At 40.1% G+C, this 26,601-nt stretch overlaps 2 protein-coding genes across 3 annotated transcripts in view; both read right to left on the reverse strand.

The window, feature by feature from the left end:
• Positions 1-1,633: 1,633 nt before the first annotated feature.
• On the reverse strand, positions 1,634-21,651 carry sim1a (SIM bHLH transcription factor 1a). Of its 2 annotated transcripts, XM_072678806.1 has the most exons (12): positions 21,424-21,651; positions 20,569-21,133; positions 15,760-15,842; positions 15,049-15,138; positions 14,755-14,863; positions 14,518-14,603; positions 14,067-14,266; positions 13,082-13,188; positions 12,572-12,719; positions 6,833-6,998; positions 5,277-5,682; positions 1,634-4,499 (listed from the first exon to the last, which is right to left on the reverse strand). In XM_072678806.1, the coding sequence occupies exons 2-12, from the start codon at positions 20,741-20,743 to the stop codon at positions 3,802-3,804; spliced, it is 2,268 nt and encodes a 755-aa protein (XP_072534907.1). In that variant the 5' UTR covers positions 20,744-21,133; positions 21,424-21,651; the 3' UTR covers positions 1,634-3,801. The 2 variants fall into 2 exon arrangements, with proteins under 2 accessions (XP_072534907.1, XP_072534908.1); XM_072678807.1 differs by lacking the exons at positions 15,760-15,842; positions 20,569-21,133; positions 21,424-21,651 and having other exon boundaries at positions 14,755-14,859; positions 15,049-15,127.
• Positions 21,652-24,034: 2,383 nt separating this feature from the next.
• The window catches only part of ascc3 (activating signal cointegrator 1 complex subunit 3), a 131,437-nt gene continuing 128,870 nt past the window's right edge, over positions 24,035-26,601 (reverse strand). Inside the window, exons 40-42 of the mRNA XM_072679717.1 lie at positions 26,174-26,380; positions 25,328-25,503; positions 24,035-25,111 (exon numbers count right to left, since the gene is read on the reverse strand). Of these exons, the coding sequence (XP_072535818.1) occupies positions 24,964-25,111; positions 25,328-25,503; positions 26,174-26,380 (531 nt within the window). The 3' untranslated portion in view covers positions 24,035-24,963. The remainder of the gene's footprint in view (positions 25,112-25,327; positions 25,504-26,173; positions 26,381-26,601) is intronic.

Here is a 26,601-nt window from a genome sequence, read left to right on the forward strand (position 1 = left end):
ACACATCTGTCAGGACAGCACGGGTTACCTCAGCTTCTTTCACATTACACATGAAATATGTAGGGAAACCATACAGGCCCCGGTGGTTCAAATTCAACAATAACCCCTCGCACTGGTTTTAGAGAGCTTTTCCCTAAAAACCCTCTCTGTAATATGTGCTCTGGAGGAGCGTAGATTTGTGTCATGGGGTTGACAAAAATCACTACTGCAAACAGTAAACATCTATCAGTGGACAGAAGAGAAGCCACCCCTCTTTGTTGACCCCTCTGATCCCTAGTTTAGTTGAGTCTAATTGGAGATCCTTCCATATCGATTTTCATCTGCTCCTTTATTTGAAAAAGCAGCCACACATAACCGGGAGACATTTGTTGGTTGTCTAGCTGAAATGGATGGCGCTTTTCAAATTGTTTGCCAAAAAATGATTAGAGCGAAAAAAGAAAGAAAAAGAAAAGAATATATATATATAATTTTCAGTTGCAATGGAGTTGCGATTTTAGGGTGGATGAGATTTCTATTCTTGCTAAAGTTTTTTCACTAAAGGAAAGAATCTACACATCAGCTTCTACCTGCAGGGACTGGCTATGTGTGCAACCTCTAGATAAAACCCAGATATTGAGATTTAACAGATAAAAAAGCAACGTTTTAATAGTATTTGTAGGTTAAATTTGTTTAAATTTAGGAAATAATTTAAATAATTCTGGGGAGGATAATCTACACTGACAAATGACTAATGTGTGCTTATTGTTATTGTTTTTTATTGATTCTGTATTGATTCTGGTGCAAGCCTAAAAATACTTACTTTGTACTCACTGGCATGCAAGAAGCAAAGCTGCTCTGGTAGAATATAGGGTTATCTTTGGACTCTAAGGAGCTAAGGGTTTTGTCACTGTCGGGCAAAAAAAATCCTATATCCAAAATGACAGCTTATATATATATATATATATATATATATATATATATATATGTCAGTAATTAACAGTTAATTACTTAGTTTTGATTCATTTAACAAATTATCATCAATGAAACACACTCACAGATTCCAAACTGCTTTAGGTACATTTGGGGCTATACAACCCTAACTGGCTGCATTGAAATTGTCTTCATTTGGTCATTTTCTATTTATAATTTATATATAAATAACTTTTTTCATTTTCATTTGAACTAGACTCAATGAGATCCCCTAGGTACAGCCACACAGGTTAAGGACAATGAAACTTTACTGAATGTCATTCAGAGCAACTGATTAATTAATTAAATTTTACACAATCTATCAACCCTAATTCATCATAACTTCCAAACTCGCAAAACATAAATGCAATGAAGTCCCTAACAAGTTACTATTAAATATAAAAATACTGTTATACTTTTGGAGATTGTTTCTATCATTTTAACTGTGTTTTTGTTCCAAAATGAGGCAGAAATAATACATGAACAGTACTGTCAGTATAGATATTTTGCTCTTAGTAAAGTCCTTAAATTAAAAGTTTGTACTTAAATATCACACGTTTTGTCTATAGACTTTGCATCATTGTATTGTGTAGCCTAACAGTGTTTCGCTGTACTGTACAATCCTGTATTAATATAATGACAATAAAATGGATAAATGGAATTGAATAAACAAAAGACTCACTGGTTTGATTGGAACTATATTTAAAACCAAAATGAAAACCATTTTTTCATTCACATAATAAATACATTTGCCACTTGTGCATCAAAACATATTTGAGCATATTTACATCATAAATAAATTCAAAGAAGTATTCTTTCTGTGGAAAAAAAATACTCCCCAAGTTAGCCAAGTTCTCCCAAGGAGCAGAGAGGCCTGAGGGGCTCAGAGCGTTCTCCTTCAGCGTTCGTCTGGATCAGTCAGCCTGGTTTCCCCATGGCCCCCTAACACATCCCCCAGCAACAGCATGCCTACTGCTCCACCCGAGTTCTCCGGCTCTTCTCTCCTTCATTACACGACAATCATTCACTTCAGTGCAGGCAGAGAGATCCTCACACCCCGCCGCATCAGCTGCACCTTGTGACCACTTCCCAACACCCAATAAACCACGACTGTGTACATAATCTCCCCCATCATGCCATGTGTACGAAACTAAATAAACGGAGGTCATTACAATTGCATAATCTTTGTTGCCCTGCCAAAAAAAAAGCAAACTGCAGGTGTTCTTCTCACTGAGCAGCTTCAATGCTGGATTTCCAGAGAGAGGTTTGGGTTAGGTTGGCTTGATTTTGCGGTCATGTTGTGAAATACTTCTTCAAGGAAAATTCCAATGTTTTCTCAAAAAAAAAAAATAAAATTTTTAAATAAATTCAAAACCTCTCCAGAGGTCACAGAATTGCATCACAGTTCAGGTTCAAAATATATTTCGTAGGACTGCAACAATTTATTATCATAATCGTGTGTGAATTGGGACAATACATTAATGTACCCACCATAATTTCTCTGTAAGACTAATTTCAGCTTACATTTTCTATTTATTAATTAGTACTTCTATCTTATGTTAGTATTTTGTGTGTACCACCTTCACTCCTGTTCCTGTACATAACGTGGAGGCTAAAGTCTACAGGCTCAGTGGCAGTGGAAAACAATGACGAATGGAAATGCATCACTACCCACAACACCGGAATGAGTGCAGAGCAGTGAAATAGACCATGAAGTGTTTCTCGTGTTTTGTTTTCAGGTTTTACTATAAGTCTGTCTCATCATATGCATGTGTCCTACAGAAAGTGTGAAAATGAAATAATAATCATAATAATAAATATTTATTAAAACATGTGCTTAGTGAGAAAACTATTGGGATTTTCTTTTAAAGCCAGTATCTGGTATCTTGAACTAAACTGTCCTAAGGATCTTGGACTTGTATATAATTAGTGCAATGATATGATTACAACCTTCCAGATAAACTTTTGACAGAAAAAAAGCCACCAAAACTCAGCATCAAAACATATCATATGAAGAAAAAAAAGCAATTAACTAGTGTAAACAGTCTGAACAGTTTAAAGGTTTAATGAATTCTTAGTGTTTTTATGTTGCTTTGAATGGAAAAGGGATGTTTGTTTATGCAGCTGCACAATTTCATGTCTCCTCTCAATTTCATTTTCCTTCATACAGGAAAGGAGGGTTAAATTCAAGACAACGATTCATTCTCAGGGAGAACAACTGAAGGAGACATGAAGGCATTAAAACGGGAGAATTCAAAAATATAATAGAAAGAACAAAAAGTGACAAATGTGACTTAAATCACTTTGATCCTTGAAAATGAGGTTAGTCAAATCCCTCCTTCATGGACAGGAAAGCTGAAAACAGCAACGCTGACTGTAAGGACCCTGATGAATGCACTGATTGTTTTGTGAAGATTCTCTCAACTCAGCTTCATCACATATAAGTATATTATTGTTTGATCGTTTCATCTGTCTAGGACGCTAGTTTTTTTGTTTAATGTTTTTCTGTTTGACCTTCTTCCAAAACTGTGGTGTAATTATTGGCCAAAAAAAAGAAAGAAATTAACAACCTCATTTTAGCTTCACTTGTAAAATAGTGGTTATGCAGTGTAAAATATTAAATATTTAAAATATTAGAAGCTCCTTTAAACCGTCTTTTAAATGCATGAACGGAGTTTCCCTAATACTGAAATCTAAAATTCTCCTACAGCAAAGCAATTAAGAACATAAACGCTCTCTAAACAGACGAACAATCAAACAAACAAACAAAAAAACAGGTTAGTGTTTAGTTTTTAGGAGAAAAAACAGTGGGGTGGGGGGGAGCAAGCCCAGTCACGGCGAGTGTGCTAAGCGTCAGCTGCCGTTGGAGATGATGACGGAGGTCCCTTTATGACTGGGCGGCTGTTCGGCTTGCATGCGCAGGTGAGAGGCCATTTCGTAGTGTGAGGAGCCTGCGCAGCCAAGTGAGTATCCTCTGAAGCTGTCCGCCTCATACAGCTGCTCCAGCGTGTAACCTGTGAGGGAATAGGCTGTGTGTTTGTCCAGGTATTGACGGGGGTGAGAGGGGTAGAGTGCGGGAGTTGGGGATGTGGTGCAAGAGCCAGAGAGGGCCAGCTGGTGCTGGTGCTGTTGCTGCTGTGGAGAGGACAGTTCAGTCTGCAGGTAGTCTTTGGCTTTGGCCAGCCGCTCGGAACCGGGGCTGCTGAGACGAGACAGAGGGGCGGGGCTGGGGGCGGGGCTGATCACCTGAGCCGGCCCCCGACACACAGTGCCCTGCAATGCCACCTGGGGGAACTCTGTACTGAAGCAGGAGCTGTGGTTCTTAGCCAGGCCGTTAGCAGGGCCCAGTGCCTCGGCATTGCTCTTCCTCAACTGTAGCCGGCTTTCTTCTTCTTTGATCATCTGCTGCGTGGCCCGGATCAGTGTTTCAATCTTGCTGGGCTCCTGAGGACTCGAGCGGAAGTGGTCCCCACGGTACCGGTCCCCTGAGTCACTGGCTGAGCCACCATCTGGTGAGCTGACTGCACTGTCCTCATCCCAGTGGCCCCTCACTGCAAGTTGAGAGAAAGAACCATTAAAGCTGATTTCCTTCTCAATCTGAAATGCTCTGCCCACAAAGGTCCATAGATCACCAGATGTAATTATACACCAAGATGGCCACAACTATTAGAATTCTGTCACTTACACCCTGATTGGCTATTCACACTACCATGTGTATGCACTTCTGTGGACCATTGTAATCAATTTAACAACAGAGGAAAACAGAGTTGCATATCTCAACAATAAGCCTTTAGCTTTATAGCAGGATGTTGGTGCCAGAATCCAGAATCCCACCTTTATATTATATGCAAGGTTTTTAGTTTAAAGCCAGTAAACATGCATTGGTTCATTCAGGTCTGTTTCTTTGCTGAAGCACCAACCTTTTCTTTCTCCTACTATGGGAAGTGGTCAAAAGTCAGTGTGTCAGTGTGAAAAGATCTGAACTACTTTTATATTTATATTTTATATTGTGAATGTAGTCAAAAGGAAATCCAGCCAAAACCCCAATCCTCACAAGACAAATCTAAAATGCCCAAATTTGAATTTTTCTGATCATCAGATCTTTTGAGATCAGTTTTTAAACACTTTCATGATGTCTTAGATTGTATATGTTACTAATATGTGTTCAGTTGACCATAAAAAAAACAACCCAGCCATAACCCTCAGACCCACAAGCAAAATCCGATCTCAATTTCAACTTTAAATAAAGCAGATAAAACAGATTAGATATGTATCCATACAACACTTATAAGAACAAAACAAGTATATGTAATGTTAATGAGACTTACCATGTAGACTATGGATGGATGCAATATGGGGCATCACACCCTCATACCCGTCCCCGTTCTCAGGTGGAGACTTGGGAAGAGGCAGGACAGAGCGGGCAGCACCCCACCATGCCTCCCGGCCAGTTTGAGGAGTACCCAGGAAGTATCTGCCAGCTTCGCAGCGTCCCCGTTCACAAGCCTGTGAATGGGTGTGACTCTGATGGTCTGCGGAAGCATGGTGCTCCTCAGAGAGATTCAAACCGTAGCACAGTGAGCGTGGCTCTGGGAACTGCCGATAGATGCAGGAGGCATCCATGCTTTCGTTCTGTTCCAACAGCTGAGGAGAGGCAGAGTCAGTGAGAGGACTCCCACCCCAAGGGCTGCTGTCCTGATCAGACTCTGAGCGCTCTGTGTGGAAGCCTGGGTACTGCACAAAACCACACGCACACAACCATACACAGACACACAGACACACAGAAATCAACATCCCCTGAAACCTCAGTAAAATGTATTTGTGTTCTGGACCATAGCTATTCTAACCTTTTATAGAAAAGAGGGCCCCAGTCCCGATCCTTTAGTACACCTGCCTGGCATATTTTGGTATTTTTAGTACCCCAATAAACCTGATTCAACTAATGAGTTAAGTGATTCTAATTCATGTCATTGTGGGTCTGGGGCCTATCCAGAAATCATTTGGTGCAATGTTTAAAAATGGAATGCACTCTGGACAGGGCGCCAGTCAATCACACCGTAACACACACACACAACCACCCATTCACTCACACACTCGCAGCTCATCTACCAGCATGTTTTTAGGAGGTGGGAGGAAACTGCAGAACCCAGAGGAAACCCATGCAGACCCCTCACAGACAGTGACTAGAGAGGACCCTGGAGCTGTGCAGCACAAATACCACCTAAAAGGCCACCATTCTTAATTCAGCCTTGCAACAAAGGCACGTATGTGAAATTTTTTTTTCGGATTTACCCCCCAGTTTAGTAGTTTCCATTTCCCAAGCACTAGCTAAAACGTCTCCGTTACCTGATGCTGGGAGGGGGAAGTCACATGAAGTCAGCGACTTAATTTTTTCAAACCATCATTGGACCGTGAAACACATTGCTGGAGCAGAACGCTAACTGACAATGCTAGCCTGTGGAGCCAAACACTAACTGAAAAGGCTTGCACTTGGAGCAAATTGCTAACTGACAAAGCTAGCACTTGGAGCTAAACACTAACTGACAAGGCTAGCGTCTCTTATGTCAGCCAACAGAATTCTGTTATGTGTGTCTCGCTGATTTACTGGTGAATGATGAATTTACCGTTGCTAGTGTGGCATTACAAGCTTGATTACATGACAACAACAATGAATTTTCCTCAACATACAAAACACAGTTTTTCCAACATTCTGTAAAACTTCTCTAACCTAGCAACAGCTGCATTTGAAAATGCACTTGTAGGCATTTTCACTGAATGGGTGCATTATAGCAGAAGAAATACTATTCAAATGATGCAAGGCAAGTGTACCGCAGGAGAAGGTGTATAGTGTAATAGTGTCAAAGCAGTCATAGTGTATACTCACATGTGAGTAGGGGGACAGTCGTGTTTTGGGTTTGGTGCGAGACGCCCTGCTCTTGTTCCCTTTCCTGCTTTCGCTAACTGGGTTGGAGGGGCTACTATAGGAGAAGGCTGGCTTGGTGGACGTTGCTTGGTCTAAGGATAGCTGTAGACCTTTATACTCCGTGTCCCTGTTGAGAGAGAGAGAAGGCAAACGTTACAGCTAAAGCCCAACAGGTATTGCACTCAGCAGGATTAAAATCAATACTTTCATTACACACAGGCAAGCTCTCTGGCAGAGTAGAGGGATGTTGTTTGTGCAAGTGGGTCTCCAGTGTGTTTTGTGTACCAGGGTGTTTTATTTCAGCTCTTTCAATGCTGTAAATGAGAACCAACATCTGTTTGGTAATTAAGACACCGTTGCTCATCTGCAAGACAATGATGTGTGTGTATGTGTGTCTGTACTGATCTGAGACAGAGAGAGATGGGAAAAAGAGCGTGTGTGTGCATGCACGTGTGTGTGCGCGAACATGTGTGTTCGTGCAAGAGGAGATGGTGCAATTGGAAGCCATTGTTTCTCCTGAAGGATTGGTTCAAGGCTTTTACAAACACATGACAGAGGGCAAGCGTCTCCGTTCAAATACACAGTGAGATTAAGAGCTATGTCTGGCTAAATCAAGCTCACAAGCAGATCCCACATGAGGCATAACTAGGAAATGGGAATTGATTTCTGAGTAAAGTGTGGTATGGATTTTGTTCCCTAAGATGAATCAACTTTCAGACAATGAAAACTGTGTCCAGAGAGCGCGCCAGCCAAGGAGAGAGACATGTGCTCCTCTAGAGAGCCTGCAGCTTCACTCCAACTATACGTAGACACGTAGCAATAAGCACAGATGGAAACATCTTGACAGGAGTGAGCAAAACACACATACACTTGTTTTCATACAATGTCAGACCATGAGGTCATATTTACAGTATCACTGCTGCCCAAACACAACAACGTCCATCTCTAAAACTTGTTTTTGTATTTAGCCATTGTATTTAGCCATTTCCAAGCCCACTAGAGCTAAGACTCCAACTATCACAGAACACCACCAATGCTAGAAAGCTAATACATCCTTGTTTCACACAAAACTCTAGAATTGCTTTACAGGTAATTGTTAACTTTCAAATGGTATTATTTTTTCATTTTATTTTGGAGAATTTGTATTGCTCTATTCCTCATAGAATTCAGAGATAAGGTAAAGCATAAAGCCAGCCTTTGCATCATTTCCAACTGCTGCTAATGCAACATCATTGGACAGCTGGGCATGCTTGGAGAGGAACGCTAACTGACAGTTTTGTCACTGGCTGGCATCACATTGAGTGACAAAGGGAGAGGAAGGGCGATTCAGGGAGAATGTGGCCTCTTAGACTCCCAGCCATAGGCTGTGGCATCACTGATGTTTAAACATGCAATCTTCTGATGACAGGGCCAACATCGGATGTGCCAAATGATGTTGGACCATTTCTTTTGGTCAATGCATCATAACATGTCTACACAATGTAAAGAGCAGCTGGTGGGATGAAATGGTGTAGGAAAAATGAAACACGGAGATGGAGATACATGCGTTTTATATGTATGCTATATTCATAATAAGGTTTCTAAAGCCGAATCTTAAACCTAACCCTAACCTTAACCTTAGTAAACAGCAATCCCTGTTTTTACTGACAGTATGTAAAACACACACACACACACACACACACACACACACACACTATATATATATATATAGTCTGAAAACTGAGGTATGAGTCAAAATCTCTTTGTAAACAAGAATCTATATCTAGGGTCACAGGTCATAGACAGAAGCCAAAACAAAACAGTCAGAAGGTGATGCAACAGGTTAGCCAGCCTCATTGGCACAATACACAGACATTTACACACACACACTCACTCACTCTTACTTCACACCTCCTACTGCAGTCACTGTGTGAACAAGCACACATTCTGATAACAGCCATGATAAGAGGCCAGACACATTCACCTCTTTCTGCTGCGAGCAAAGATTAGCTTTGCAATTATGAGACAACACACACACACATGTGGATGGGGTCAAACAGGGAGCAAGTCTCGGCACTGTCACACTTAAAAGAGTGAGCCCATTTCTGAACAGCCTTTCTCAATGGAATAAGCTCATGGATCCATGAATCAAACGCATGCATATCATAATGGGGATAGAAAAGAACTCTCAGCAACACACTTAGCAAGCTGTGCGCTATAAACACTCATCATCTTTACAGCCTATTAATTAAAGCTCATAAACACTTCTTTTTATGACTGTGGGCTTGGGGAGCTGTGTGAAGCTGTTGCCAGCCTCACATTAGCGTGAACATACACTACTTCTTTGGCTTAATAGAAGGCCTTTATGGACCACAGTCATTTACATCTGCAACAAGCAGACCGAATGAGCCCAAGCGCTGGCGCTGGTTTTGTAGCTCTTTCTGGACGAGTGCAGGCAAAAAATTAAATAAAATAAAATACACACAACATTTTTGACTCATCCATGCAGCCCTCACTCTCAGGCCCGACATGAAGGATAGCTCCTCTGCCGGAGCTGCTTCATTCTTTCCGGAGAGCTCCAGTGGAAAGTCCGCAGTGATAATGCATTTACTTTATCAGAATGAATGCATGACAAATAAATCAGCCCTGACTCCCCCTGCACCCATATAATTCGTGTATGGAGAAGACACACAGCTGGGCATGTTGTTTTAAAGGGAGAGAAACGTCCCACCTGAGAGCAGAGCACTAGCGGAAGCCATGCCAGGACTCTCTTATAATATATAATAGCCATAGGAAGCTTCACTGACTGCTGACCACTAGCAGCATGTATTCCATAGATGAGCTAACTTATTAGAGTTCTAATAGATAAGAGCATGGATATTATAGGTTATGTGATTATATTATCAAAACATTACCAGAATATTGTTGTAAAAAAAAAAGTTACATTTGATTAATATCGCAAGCCTTTACATCTTTTCAAGATGCCGCGAATACGTCAACACTGGACAGCTTAACACACTTGGAGGAGAACACTAACTGCCAAATTCTGCGGTATTAGTTAACACAGACACCTGTGTTGACTAGTGTCACACTGAGTGATGGAAGGAGGCAGAAGCCAATCCTTACCACCCAGAGAGAGTGTGGTCAACAATGCTTTCTTGGTCTCCCAGCTATGGATGGATATGGTATTGCCATGTATTTAACTTGTGATATCCTGATAATAGGTCTAACTAAGATGTGTCACTGAGGAGTTCTAAATTACCGTTCTAAACGTGGTTTGGATGACAACATATCATCGTCGTCCTAAAAAAACATTTTTGCTGTTTTCTACTAAAAAAGTCTTTTTGCACTGACTTAAGTTAAGAAAGTTTTTAAATGTGTAAAGTTTTTTTGAGATTATTTTTTTTTTGCATATTAAAACCTTATAACTCATTTATTTTAATTCATAAAACACTAGCTGCCCAAAACACTGTGTGTGTAGAAATTGTAATGGCAAACAGACCAATCCAAGTGGTCCAAATTATTTAAAGATTACGTCTTGATTAAGATTAAGTCTGTCACAGTATCTTCAAAATGGCAACTTTACAGGGGAAGGAAAAACACTTTTTTTACTTTCAATGTAAAAAGATTTCATTCAAAGTCATTTTGGAGCATTCCTGATGGTCCATTCATCATGTAAATTGGAAACAATGTGAAGAACAACTACCAGATTTTAACCGTGTCAAAAAGTTAAAAATGAAGATACAAGATTTTTGTCTAACAGTGACATCATATGATGTGTTATATATGTTTCTTTACAGCAGTAACCACATATATTTTTCTTCCTACAACAGCACTCACATATAGTTTACTTCCTATGTAGCTACAGTATGTTCAGTTCCCAGTGTAACCGGCCTCTACCCACACAACACACAATGACTCCACTAACCTGGGGAGTAAAGGGCAGCACACCTTCCCCAATGTGTGTGAAGCGTGCCACTGCATACTAATTTATGCCTCTTGTGCCAGCAGGAGTGTGCAAGGTTGCATGATTAGAATGACGTTGAGAAAACGGAAATGCGCATTCACCGTACTTGGCAGGTGTGCACCAATCAAAGCTTTGAAGCAACAAACATGTTCCTGAATGGTACACAGTGGGACTAGTTGAAAGGTGGGTACATCTGGGGAGTTACTGGTGGACATCATGGCTTCATTTAATACTGCAGTACGGTTGATGGTCGACACTTCTTTGTTGAGACAGCTCAGGACATTTAATACAGTCAGTTTAAAACTGGATGGAGCACCAAGGTTTGTCAAGCTACCTTCTCATCAGCAGAGCCCTTGGGCACAAAAAGCACTTACTACAGCTGAGACTTGGGCAGGAGGGCACAACCCATATGTTTTAGCAAAAACACTCTGGCAGTTAATGCTACACACACTGAAGACTACAAATATATTTACTTATTTGCATGTAGACTAATGCATTAATGAATAACAATTCAAGTAATTGGACAAAATCAGGCTAAGTACTCTTGAGAAAAGAAAATACATAAACAAACAAATAAATGCGGCTCTAAAGTGGACGTAATCCAAAAACAATCAGATCGACTGAGTAATCCAATGCATTATGCTACTAATTACAGTTTTATTCTGACAAATTACAATCAAATCATTTCTTTAGCTACCTTATTTACCATTGAAAATATATATTAGAAAGATCTCAATATATTGCAAAGAAGCATCATGCATGCCTGGCGGTGAACACTGATGCTGCAGTAGGGAAATGACCTAAAACGTTCCTTGAAATGTGCGTGAGCAAAAAGGGCCTGGGATTAACAGGGCTAGGATTAAGAACCATTGGACTGAGCAGCCTTTTATGAAATCCTGCATGTTCAATATCTATATCTCCATATCTCATGGAAGGTGTAATTACTGCCCTACTGCCGATACAATATTTACAAATGCACCTATAAATATGTAATATTCATAAGCATCAAGCTAAAGCTGACACCTGCACTGTGGTTATATATGCTATGGCTAGTCACAACCTAATTGTACAACAGAAGGCCAAACAGACATATCACGTCACCACCAGTCATTCAAGGCATGGAGTTCACTGAGGTACACCTATAAGCTTGCAGAACTTAATGTAGTAGCCTTGTCTTCATTCCTTACAATTATTCAAACAGTTGCAAAATATAGCTCTTTCTATCTATCTCTCTCTCTCTCTCTCTCTCTCCATATATATATATATATATATATATATATATATATATATATAAATAGTCTATTTATGTAGATTATTATTCGTATCAAATACTAAAATATCAAAAATTCTTCAGAAATAGTGAACGCTATTATGTGTGTATCAGTCTGAATGACAGCTTTCTAATTAAACAGTTATTCTCCCTTGATTGCTTCCAAATGATGCAAAAAAGAAAGGAAAAAAACAAATCATCATCAACAACAAAGTAAGTAGTGAAAATGGTAATTAAGTGTAACCTAAAGGCAACGTTAACCACAAAGGAACCTGATAAAGTCTTTGGGTGAAAATGGGTGAAACAAACAGGTTCATATCCTGATCTCCATTGTTCAGCAAATTACTTACTAAATGACTACTTATTTAAGTCACTGCTTAGACAAAGAAAAACTACACCCACCTTAAATAACATATATGCTAATGAATCTAGACAGCTCTGTGGCTTCTTATAGCAGCAAGGTAACATGTCCAGCTATACTTACGTAAGGACGTAGTTGACACTGACAATACAGTGAGGTCTGGAGGATCTGCTGTTGTGCACAATGGTTGCATAGCTCTGGACCCACACCCAGCCACCCTCCTTAGCCAGGAACCTGTAGTACTTGGTGGTGACTTGTCCTTTCACCAACACTGCAGATGGAAAGCAAGATTTCACTGCATTATGGTTTGATTAAATGAATAAATAAATAAGATAAAAATAGATAAGAAAGAAAACAACTGATCACTTGAAATCCATTCCCCTATCCCAAAAAGATGAGGGGGCATTTTGTTTTAAAGAATGCAGGATCTTCAAATGTACTATTCATGTATTTATCATACTGGTCATTCACTGTGATCTGATGTTATTATTATAAGGCAAAGGAACATTCACACTGTGTTCACAGTCCTCGTCATCAGTGACGGTGTTGTGATCGTTACTGCAACTGGAGTATGACTGGCCACGTCAGGGTCGGAGGTAACCAGAGGAACGAGTAAAAACAAACCGAACTCACACAAGTGGTGTGCACAGCGTAGGTGGAAGGTATCACAGCTGTGGACGTGATGGTAAAGAGTCTTCTCTATTAAGTCCTGTGGCTCATAGCCAGTGAGCTCTGCCACCCTGGCAAACACACATAGGGGAGTATAATTACGGTGCCAATGTGCACACAAACACCTGCACACACACTCGCACCACACATGCAGAAGTCTGCATGCCAAATTTGTATATAGATATAAGCCAAACATGCAAACACGTATGTGCTTTGAACAAAATAACAGGTGTGCGTGCACACGGACGATGAAACACAAATATACAAACAAAGCTGCACACACACACAAACAAGTAAGCAAACACACACACACACACACACACACATAGGGTTTGATATTTGGTGGACTATGTAACACCAGTGTATTAATATAGTCTATTATGATTTTACATAAATGTGCAACATGTTTATACACTAAGGGATTGTATAGTATTATCCAATACATACTGAACAAGCCCATACTACACATACTACACATGTAAATAATAATAATAATAATATTATTAATAGATATATTAGCAATCAATAAACTAATATATTAGAATAAAATACAAATGAAGAAATAAAAACAAATAAAAAAAGAAAAATGTAAGAGGAAGGTGTTTTCTGTCAGTATAGTCACAAAAACACATCTCTGTGAACTCTGTGTGTCACTGTATGGATTTGTTCAGCTCCACCAGCAGCTCACCTGATTTAATTTAATATAGGGTTGATAAACTATGTATTGGATGGTAACTGTAAACACTGGCCTCCCTCTAGGAGAGCTTTAAAAAATGGGGACGCTCATACGCTCTCACACACATCAAATCACAATGCATTTTAACTGATTATTTGTACGTGTGCCTAGATTTAAGTTCTTTACTCTCAGCTGAATTACATGCATATTAAATTCAAAGAATGTATCAAATGTAAAGTGTCAAATCATGCATAATAGGGATTGCAATTCTACCTGGAGTCCAGGAAGATGAGCTTCATGTCCAGGCTGGCTCTGAACATGAACATGTTGCTGTGGAGCTTGATCTCAGTCACTGCGCTGGGGGGCAACGAGTGGCCCACAGCTACCAGTCCCACGTTCTGGTAGCAGCCGTCGAATGGGGACATATCTAGACTGTACTGACGTATCTTTAGGTAGCCGCTGCAGTGGATCACCTGGAGGAGTAAATGGACATCCCTAAATACAAAGATTCAACATATAGATACATGTAATAATATCTATCCATCTATGTAATTATTTATATACTCTAATCTATCTAATCAAATTGTGTTTATTGTAACATGTAACACACTGATTTGTCATTTTCTTGTCCTTTCAACTTCAGTACATTGTTTAAGAAGGTTATTATTATTATTATTATTTAGCCGATTTTCATATTTATGGTCAAATATGAAGACTAACCAACCTTATATCCGCCGCAGGTCAGACCTGCATTTCTTTTCGCAAGAACGCATTTCATTCTCAGAAAGAAAGAGCGCTCCATTTCATACTCTGAGAGAGAGAGAGAGAGAGAGAGAGAGAGAGAGAGAGAGAGAGGGAGAGAGAGAGAGAGAGAGAGAGAGAGAGAGAGAGAGAGAGGTTAGATGATAAAGAGTAAAGGCTTACTCAACGGGAGTGTTTAGCGTGACATGCCCTCTCCTACCTTGTACGAAGTGCGAATGGTAGGGCTGGTGAGCGGTCAGCACCGCGGTCATCTCGTCGTGGTCAGCGGGGTGAATGTACTCATAAATGCTGTTCCCCGTCAGCTCTACCTGTTAAAATGAACTTCTCAGTCAAAGGCGCAGGAGCTGAATAACACAGCGCGAGCCTGTATGGGTGCAGATCTCAGAGCACGAGGCTGACTAAAACTGTGTAAGAGCGAGTGAAGATATAAGGCCTTTATGTAAAATATAAATATATCATATGCATAAGCACTGATGTGACAGCGGCACTTTACCTGTGACAGACCCAGATGAACTGACGCAGTTTCGGAAATGTACATGATCTTTCCATCAGGAGCGACCACAAAAATAAACCCGTCCAAAGTCTGAAAACAGACAAACAGGTGTGTATAATTACTTGAATTAACTTATTAAATGAATTAAAAAAGAAAAGGTGAAAAATAGTTTCTATTGCCAACGTTTCGCGTTCTGGGGTTCGGTAGTCTATACATACATTTTCTTTAAAAAATAGAAACAAATAAAATACAAATAATAACATTATTACAAAATCAACACGGACTGTATGTTATATATGTGTGCCGTGAACAAATTTAGATTTTTAGTAATAAATACCTTAACTAATGTTAACTATTCGAACAGTTTACGTGTTTGAGGTTATTACCAATTTTATAATGAAAGCTGCTGAAAACTGGAAATATTAAAATACGAATTGGACCTAATTTAGTTAAGTAATTTAAGTAATTATTTCCCGATTTCTGTTTCAACAAACAAACAAAAGTGAACGCCCAGATGAATCATTTTAAACCTGTTTAAAAAAAAAGACCAAATACAGACTCCCCGCTAACACGTACATAATACTGCAGAAACGCAGATTTACCAGTAAACCATCACAAACACGCCCCGATAATATTAAATATTAATAACAAGAAGAAGAACAAGAAGACGGTGATGATGAGGAGGATAATGATGATATGATGATGCCGTACCTGAAGAAGATGTGATCCCAGTTCACGGCCCACATTGTCCAGAGAGCTCGCTCTGCTCACATGCCCCCACGATTCCCCTAAACCTGTAGCATATTATTAAATACACATAATCTATATTACTGTATCCGGATTATACCATCAAATACAGGCATGCACATATTTCATTATAATCACTATTATTAATGTTCTATAATAATAATAATAATAATAATAATAATAATAATAGTAGTAGTAGTAGTAGTAGTAGTGTTTTGCTGCTTTCTGTGCGCATTTATTTCTAAAATATTTCACCACCTCTCCCAGGCTTTCTTAACGGAGGCCGTTATTTTCATATTAAATTGACTGTAAACATGATTGTGAAAATGCAAATCAACTCAGCAAACCCGAAGGAACCAACAAAACTCGATAAGACAAACAGGGAGCTGCTGACCGCTCTGTAAGCTCTTCCGCAATCCCCATTGAAATGCAAATCTGCGAAAACAAACACGCGCCGCGCGCGGATCACAGCAAAGCTCCGATTCCCATTTTAATATTAACCAAATATAAACTCGAGGTTTACACAACAGAAACAATCTAATTATTTCTTAACCACAACTCAAACACAGCCTGCGAGCGCATCATCACCTCCTAACATCACACAGCACCAAAACGCGGGCGGGCTTCTCACATTCCCACCATCCACATGTCCGCTAGTGTGACAGTCCGTCTCACACGCTGACGCATTAACCTTTCATACGGTCTGACGGTCTGAGGGTCTGAGGGTCTGACGGTCTGAGGGTCTGAGGGTTTTGGGAAGCAAGGATGACCTGGAGTGTATTTCAAAATGTAAGCAAATAGAAAAGCATAGTCTTACAGAAAATGCCTCCTTTTAATGAGAGTCAGTGTAAAAAGAGTTCATTCCGAGTCATGTTGGAGCTTTTCTATTGGTCCTTATTGTAGGAAAGTTTTACTTAATGTAAAAAACAACCAGATTCACTTTTTTTTCATAAACTGAAAAACGGCATAAACAGAGATTCAATGTTTTCTGCCTGGCCGCGATGATCTGCTTTAATAGAATCGAGGTTGTATGATATTTCTAAAATCAGTGGGGCTTCAGGTGTTTGTCCATGGCCGCTTTGTCCAGTCTTTGTAGCCATACGGGTCAGTGCTTTTTGTTTTTCACGCTCGCCCTGCCGCAGGAAACCGGCCCGTCTGGACATCAGTGAGTTTACAGAGGCTAAATTAGCTTTGCTAAGGAGAAGAAATAAGATCAGAATTCACTTAAAACGAGAGCGCACTGAATTAAGCAGCTTTCAAACAAGCGCTTGTTAAACACTGTAATCCACTGAAACTCCGCACAAGGAACCTCTCAACTGCTCGCAGGGCAAGAAAATTGCCTCCATCTTACAGTTTACAGGTTGTGCTGGAGAGCCTCCAGACGCTTCCAGCTCGGCTTTAATAACTTAATTATGGGCACCAAAACGCTGCTTCTGCAAACAGTCTGCAGCCCAGTCTTAGAAACTTCAGTACAGCTGGAGAGTGGACCTTCAGCTCCGGGCTTTGAAGACACGAATATGACCTTGTTGTCATCTACATTTCATCGCTGTCATTCAAAAACCTCGTATCTCGAAAAAGGTAACTGTACAGGGGAAGGGAGGGACAACTGCTGTTTTAATTGAAGTCAATGTAAAAGGATTTACTCCAGTTTAGGTCGCGCTCATATTGGTTCACTTATTTAACACAATGTAAAGAACAGCTACCAGGTTCAGCACATCGACCGATTTGACGAAATTCGCTCAACAAATGATACAGTTTAAAGCTTAAATAATGAAAACGCTAGAAAGTGAAAAGTCTGAAAGTCTGAACGTGTGAAGCACAGCCTGCTGTTTCTGTTGGGAGAGTGAGATATGAGAACAGACTGGGGCTGGTGGTCAGGTGAAGGGTAGTGGTGATTAGCGTTAAAGGTAGCCAATAAATAACGATCGTAAAACCAGGCGCGTCTTCGTTAGTTTTCCAATAAAATTTTAGGGGCAATTACGCAGAACATTTTCCTCTGAATACTAGAGGAGTGTTCTTACACACCGAGTTCGTCACACTTGAGCAGAGTCGTATCACACACGCTGTGCAGGGTGCTGTGGAGGGGAGGAAGATGATGAGGAAATGATGGCCAAAGCACATGGCGCACAAATCTGTCCGCCGTAAAACGCGACACTGATGGCGCTCTCCAGGGCGAGTGTCTCTGTCTCTCTCTCTCTCTCTCTCTCTCTCTCTCTCTCTCTCTTTCTGCAAGCATCACCAGGCTCTTTCAGCGCGCGCTGTTTACCTGCTGCAGACTCTTTGTTTATTAATGGTCGGGGCTATTAATGTACATAATTCTAGTCTAGTCTAATCTAATCTAATCACTGCATTTATCAGGAAACAATTCTTATGAAAGTCTCAATAACAATTACATTATGTATTAAATAATGAATATAATATAGTCGTGAAATAATAATAACACATAGAAAGTTATAATAACGATTACCTAAAATACAAAATAAAGAGAAATAAACTAGACTAAAATATTATTGTAGTTATTTTTTTACTCGGCACACAGTCAATTATTTATCTAAACTGAACTGATGTATGGTCATATAAGAATATTATATTTATAATTATTAATCTTTTATGATATATAAGTATATCTATATCTATATATCTATCTATCTATATATATATATATATATATATATATATATATATATATATATATATATATATATATATATATGTGTGTGTGTGTGTGTGTGTGTGTGTGTGTGTGTAAATCCAAAGTCATGTATGTGTAATGTATATAATCTAACAATCTGATTATCTAAAATATCTATGTAGATTTACATCTAGAAATGATATATAGATTATTATAATATTTCTAATAAACCTTTCTGCAGAGTTATTTCAAGCTAACATCGTCTCATTAGTCTGCATAAAATGCACGTATGACGAGCAATTAATAACTACATGCGAATCATAATCACGTCTTGCTTGAACATTAGACATTGAACAAAAAAAGCCAGCTAAGACACTGCGATAGCTGATGCAGCCCAATCGCCAAATAAGAGCAGAGAGAATGTGTGTGGAGCTGACATAGGTTCTGATGTTCTTCCCAAAGTGTGAACCTGATCTGGTTTCAGAGTGGAACCAAATCAGCAGACTGAACCTCGGTGGGCTGGAGCGCCTGTAGGCCTCACGAACTGTCCTCCACTAAAACACAGTAGTAGACTAACATCTCCACATCCTCCTGTTCTAAACGCCTCTCTGAAACATCAGGATCTGGAGGACTGACTGACCCCGACCACCATAGCATACGCGCCAGGTTCTTATCCTCACCGTCGTGTTTCTTTGTCCTGTAGGATCGCGTGCTATGTGTGTTAGTCGGTCTCTCCCGCGTGCTGTGGGGAGATGAGGCAGGTTGGATCGGTCAGCGCTAATTGGCGCGGCTCGGCTTCAGGCACGTAGAGAAGCAGGCCGGTCAGAGCGCAGAGGAGGTGGAAAATGACGACTAATCGCCTATTAGGAGCTGCATGACCGCGCTAGTCTTAAACTACTACAACTACACACACAGTCCACACAAAGAAACAGTCGCCACGCTTATTTTATATATAAATATAAAAAGAAAAGTATTTAGGGGGAGCTAAAAATGTGACAGAATAAACTACACATCACACGAGTCTCCCTCAACGGATAATTAACACTACTACTACTAATAATAATAATCATAACAATAATAATAATAACAATGATAAAACAATTATTAATAAAATAATAATAACAACACTGATAAATAAATAATAAACGGTGGCACTGATCCAACAATTTCATTTCAACTCTACTGTGGTGTACATCTGGTCTCCCTCTACAAAGACTGAAATCACAGTGCTAATACTCTGTATTTTCAGTGTAAACACGACATCTTGTAGCGTTAAAGGAATGTAACACACCAACGTTGTTTAGAACGAACCTTTTGGCTCATTTTCCACTCCTGCTGTTGTCTGTACTCCTTTTGGAAACTCTCATAAGTTAATAATAACAATATATCAGTCCAGATGTATTGTGATGAATTACTGTCATCATTGAAGTTTTTATACTTGTGATTTTACTACGCAGGACGTCCCTGTAGGTTCTTTTAAAACGTAAAACACTGGTTATTTAAGCGAGCAAAACACAGATCATTAGTAACAAAAATAGTTTAGTGAAAAGACAATGTGGTGTATTAATTTCAGCCGTGGATATTAAGCTCAGACAACAACCTTGATTTATTTTTTGCGTTTTGTAAGTTCATTTAAATTTGGTGAATTGATTAGAATTTTTACATTAAAATTCAACATTTCGCTTAGCCTGAAACCAAGGCTGAAGAGTTTTTAAAAATAAACATGGTAAAGTATCTTGTGCTGCTGTTACTATTACTACTGCTACCACGCAATAATAATAACAATAATAATAATAATAATAATAATAATAATAATAATAATAATAATAATGATCATGATAATCATAATGATAATAAACGTGTTCTATTTATAATAAGTACAATATTATATATAAATGTACATGTTTTAGATGTATAAAAACATATAAAATATTAAACATATAAATAGAAACGTGTATATATAATTTATTTAATTGAATATACTATATTATTGATATGCCTATACTGCATACATGTTTCCCATGTGGATGTGGTGAATTGCGGGTTAGAGGATAAGAGCAGGGAGTGTTTGTGCCCTCCACATTTGAAGTGACGGTGCGGTGTGACACGCACGCAGATAGCGTGGGCGTGAGTCTCGTTACCTTCAGGAAACACTATTCTCATTTTCAGGTAGCTGGTGGTCAGGCGGATGATGGAGGCTTTGTCCAGCTGAGAGGTGATGGCTGAGGGCAGCGGCAGCAGTTTGGCCAGCTCATAAAATTCACTGTTCTCCTTCTCCCGTCGAGTCCGGGCAGCATTTTTCGACTTCTCCTTCATTGTCTCTGGAGCTGAGAGGTGTGAGACACCCCTCCAGTGTTTGGATCAGGCTTCCCCAAACCAGGAGCAAACCGCACACATGTACACCTTTAGGAATCAGGGCAGTTTGATCATCCTCTAACCGCACCAGTGCCCTTCACCTCAGACCAGGCAGGTCACACGCAGGTCACACGCATTCCCCAGCGCCTTCCAACCAAACACAACCACTCAGGAAACGACGAGCATTCAGGAAAGAGCGGCAGTGAAAGCTCATATCGCTGGAAATCGCAGAGCTTGGTAAATGTTATCCACCACGGGTAGCTTAGCTACTTCACTCAGCGGCAAATCCACTCAGGCCCAGCTCTTCTACATATGGGGGAAACATCCATCCAGAGAGAAGACAACGGGCATCTGAAACACCAAAGAAAGATCAAAATAACAGTTATTATTTTAAAGCGGTAGATTCCAGCCTAGCTCGAGCACAAATGGTCTTAAAAATAAGAGAATAATGACCGCAGATATCGCGAAGCAGAGATTCTTTGCTCTAAGGTGTATAACTGTGTACACATATTTTTACATTATTCTAATAAATGAAACTAAACTAAAACAGAGAAATATAAATAATAAACCAAGAATTTATAAGAAAAATAAATCACTCCGGTGTGACACTGGATTCACAGAGGGTTAAAGAAACACTTCACCTTTAAACCAGTCAAACTTTCATGTCCTCCTCCTGGGCAAACCACCCAACACCACGGAATATCCCTTCTTTCTTGTCCACGACACCGAACTCCAAGATCAGCGAGAGGGAAAACGGTGGCATTTTATCCACAAAAACGAGAGCTGAAGAGACGCGAGTGTCGGAGTGTGTCTATATGTGTGGGTTTCTTGCCATGCACTGCTCCAAACTCTCGAGCTTTTTGCAGAAGAGTGGTCCGCCCCGTTTCTCTCTCAGCCAGACCCGCTCTTATTGGGCAAACACGGCCTTGTTTTTCTTTTCCTACCCGTATTCAGATAAGCCCCGTCAACATCACTGGGATTGGCGCGTAGTGTGTCGCCCTCCTGCGCCAGGATTGGCCCATAGTTCACACTCGCGAACAGTCCGTCCAATCATGGCCAAGCCTATCAAAGTGGGCGGGGTGTGCAGGAAAACAGGTGGGAAAAGAGAGTGGCATTTCCCCATAGGGCATTCACAGATCAGCGCTGAAAGTGAACCGTGGGTTTTAGTGCAACGCGAAGCCCCTCACCTCTGCCGGGGGATGTGTTTGTGTGAGATATTTAGGCGCACACTCTTATGCTAATAGTCGCCTCAGAAAATTCAGCATTAGAGATAAAGCAGAACATTTGCAACAGAGAGGGACGCTGGAAGGTCGTAACCTACCGTTGATTGGTTTCATTCACTTCACAACCTGAGCGCGCTAATGGTTCCAACAGTGCGTCTCCTTACTTAGCCTAAAAACTCTTAATTTGTAGGCATGTAAAAATAAAAGTCCAGTTTAACCAGTAAAGAGACAGTTACTTCTAAGCAGTACAAATATTGTAAAGATCATAAAAGGTAGACGAATGGTTAAAATGAAACAAATGCAGAAATAAAAAATGCAATGGAATACAACAACTTACACATAGCTACATAATTATATTGAACTAAAATGTATTGAAATTATATGTAGGCCTATATATATATATATATATATATATATATATATATATAAACATGTTGACCGTCCATGCATATTAACAAGCAACAATTTCATAATAATAATAATGATTGTTAATATTATTACGACTTATATTTAATTGTTATTAATACTAATAATATGTACTATTATTATTATTATTATTAATAATAATAATACAATATATTTTTTATAATAATTATAACAATAATTAAAATACAATATTTATTTATATATAATTTACATTGTCAAAAATATGCAATGGTGTTCTTGTCGAGCGCTTTTAAAGGAGGTCTAAAGGAAGGGAATCCGTGCTGTATTTAATTTGTGCATTCTGCTCGTGTCTTATTTGAGGAGAAGAGCGCAGAAGCAGTGATTAGGTGAACAAATTGCAGCCCCCCTCCTTCCTGCTCCACGCTGCTGAAGGGCTTTGTCTTCGGCTGCTTTCGATACGGATGCCCCTGCGGTAGGAAATCACCTGCAGGGGGGAAATGAGGCGGGCTGCGGCGGACACACGGCCGGGCCGCGCTGCCTCACCTTTTCCTAAAGCCCCAATTTACTGGCAATTAAACGGCGCCGGTGCAAAAGAGAACAGTTGAAAATAGTCGAAAATATGAAGTCTTGAAGAGAGACTCGCGAGGCACAGGAATTAAACGATGGTGACACTTTACAGCGCGCTTTAACACTCCAGCCTTTAATTAAGCGTAATGAGGAACGGTCATTTGCATCTGTTACAAACACCAAAACAGCGCAGCTCAGAATACATACCAGCATTAAACCCCGTTCATCTGCATGCAGGGGAAAAACGGCGACACGTATCAAGTTCCCCTGATCCAGTTACTGTGTCGGTAAAAATGCCCTGGTGTGAGACAGAGGTGTGGGTACGAATTTATTTTTGGACACGAAGGGCTTTAAAGTAAAAAAATATATATATATGTGGGTCAGTGTGACCCTATTCTGGGGGGAATTAGTGGAGGGGAGGAAAGTAAACACTAAGAGTTTGAGAAATTACAGCAGCTTCAGCTAAACGCTGAAATGAACAAATTAGAGCAGAGACAGAGCGAAAAACAGAAAATCTGAGGCCATATTGAGCTCTAGTAGCAGATACAGTGGGCTATTAATACACTTCACACTTCAAACCTGACTAAAATAAAATCACTACAGCTGAGGCTATACAACTGAAGACGTTCCACGTGCTAGTTAGTTAGTGACAGTTCCAAATTAGACACCAATGAAGTTCCCAAAGATTCAATATTTAGTGAAGTAAGACTGTTGTATCTAAATATTTAGGTTTAAAACTACTTCCTATCTAATCTGACCTTCACACTATCTGCTTACAATCTGAACATTTGGAAAGTGTTCAAATAAAGTGTGGGGTTGGCTATGAAGACCACATGCTTATTAGTAGGCTGATTTATAATGGTCTATATTTAAATACAGCATTTCATCTAAATATGCTGATAATGAGATTGCTATTGAAAACATGCTGCACAGCAGTGGGGTGGATTACTTTTTATTGTGAATGATTTTAATGCACTGCCCACCAACAATGATGAAAACCATACTGAACAAATTCTCAGTGTACTGTCCTGAAATAATTCAAACAAGGACAAGCCAAAGACGACTATTAAACACATTTATTTGCATTCGATATCCCTTTATTTTTCAAGCAAAATTATTTCAGGGACAGTTAGCTGATGGAAATAACATCCGGAATTAGAAAAAAAAAGAAAGAAAGAAAGAAAGAAAGGAAACAAATGACTTATGAGCTATTTTGGCAGATTAGCTCTGAACCAATCAACTAATAATACATCAATATAATATTGTTTAACATTTGTAAACGATTCAAGTCTTTCTTTTTCCTTATCCATTACTTATTCTTAACCCTTCTGAATGCATTTGCCACCTGTATGTCCCACAGCAAAGAGGTAGAGGGAGGGGGAGAGGTGGTGGTGGAGGAGGAGGGGGGGGGGGGTAGGAGAAGGGAAGATAGAGAAAGAGAGGTTTCATAAAACAGATGTGACAGTCTGGCAGTGGTAGAGTGCAGCAGTCCCTCACAGAGGAGCATGTTTTACACACCTGCACTGAATTCCTGACCTCCTGATAAAATAAATCCTCTCCAGCTTCTCTGCTCTGGCAGCGACGTCACGTCTGCTCCCGCCCACTCCACAGACATACGGATGCAAGCATGCCATTCAATTAACTAACCACTCCTCTCGCACCTTCCCAATGTGCTCCAAGCAGTGACTCTGATTTCGATTGAGACGTGCAGCAGCATTACGAAAAGGGATACAGACGATGCCTTATATCTCACTAATGGCAAAAGAGTGAGACCATATCCCGCAACCAAGCAAACTCACAGCAGCCTTTATATTCATTTGCTCTTCTAAGGCCACTTTGGTCATAGCGAGTTCACTCCAAGTCTGGTCACACCTGCATCGCTCTTTTGACAGAGATCTTCAGGGAGCAGTGGCCTGTGCAAGTCTGCTCCCACGCCCTCCTCCTCGAACACACACACACACACATAGTTGAGTAGCAGGTGTACCAGTATCACCAGGTGAGAGGTCACTTGAAGGACATGTTGCCAATGCTATCTGTGACTTCGGTGTTGACCTGGGAAGAGATGCTGGCGGGAGTGACGTTCAAGTGGATGTCGTATTGCTGATCCAAGCCCAGGTAGCTGTCGCTCATCAGATATAAGGTGTAGATGCACCTGTGAAAGAAGGGAACAGAGGTGATGCTGTATGTGAGACACTTATTTAATCTCTGTGTGGATTCATTAACTGATTATAGATGTTCTGTGCCACAAAGCTAAATGTGCTATATTTCAGTTGTGACCCACCCCACAGATGTGAAGGACAAAGAATAACAAAGTTTGTCAACAAGACTTGACTAGACTGCAGGTCTGAGGACATCACAAGCAACTTACTTCCCAGTCTGCTCAGGTGTGTAGAAGGCCAGAGACACCACGTTCCGGTTGCGCACATATCCCACTCGTTTGACCGCCAGAAGCTCTTTTTTCTCCACCTCCCCCAGCACCAGGAACCAGCCTTCATCCTTGGGCTTTGGAAAGCGTGGGGCTTGGGCTTTACTGTCCTGTTTCCTCTGTGAATGTTTAAATAAATTTTAAAATCAGGTTTAGATCAATCGTGTTTACACATGCATTTTAGAGTCGATAAAAGAAAAAGGACTTTAAACTAACAGCTTCAATATCATAGTGATGCTCCACTGACTCATAACAGGGAGAAAAGCATCGCTGTCGTTGCTACTCCGGGCTAGGCAGGTGTACCTTTGGAGAATCGTGTAACATAACCCGAGTCACACTCGTGTTAACTCTGGTAACATTACTGTACCACGTCAGTACACATGCTTCTTTCACTTTCAGTGAGGCTACTGTATCTGCTTGTCCAGAGAAACATGGCCTGCAGTGGTGGCTTAAAGCATTACTTACCATTGCAAATGTAGGGGGAGCCCATGAGCAAGAAATGCAAATTAGTTAACATAGTAAGGTAAGACACACCAAACCAACACAATGTACTGCTTTGTAAACGTTTTTTAATGCCTTTGGTTATTAAATTTGTTTAATAATACTATTGTATTTGTTTATCTGCCAACCAATGTCACCTAGATGAGGATGAGCTTTCTGTTTAGGCAATGTTTAAGGCTCTCAGGAGTTTTTCCTGCCCCCTGCCCTTTTCTTGTTGCCCTTGACTTGCCCAGATATGAAAATAAATAATGAAAAACACAAAAAGTTAAACCGAGGGAGAGGACTCACTCTTTGACGGCCCATGTTGAGTCGCTGCAGGGACACCTGGAGAACATACTCCTGGTCTGCATGAACGGACAGCCAATTGCTTTGCTCCCTGAAGTTGGTGACGTTGGTGGACAGAGCCTGTTCAGTCTGCTCCTCACACCCCTCCCACCAACCTTTCAAACTCATCTTCACCTCCACCACCGGCAGGTGACTCAAGAAAGTCCAAGCCTGATAAGAGAAAGAAAATAACTAGCGAAGGTTTTCTTGGGTAAATAGCAAAGCACTTTGTAAGTCGCTCTGGATAAGAGCGTCTGCTAAATGCCGTAAATGTAAATGTAAAATAAAATTAAATAATATTAATATATAATAATATTATATATTATACATAATTTTATTTATATATATATATATATAAAATGAATAAATCATTTACATTCAGATTTACACAC

Source organism: Salminus brasiliensis, chromosome 5 (assembly GCF_030463535.1).
Source record: "Salminus brasiliensis chromosome 5, fSalBra1.hap2, whole genome shotgun sequence".
NCBI classification, from domain to species: domain Eukaryota; kingdom Metazoa; phylum Chordata; class Actinopteri; order Characiformes; family Bryconidae; genus Salminus; species Salminus brasiliensis.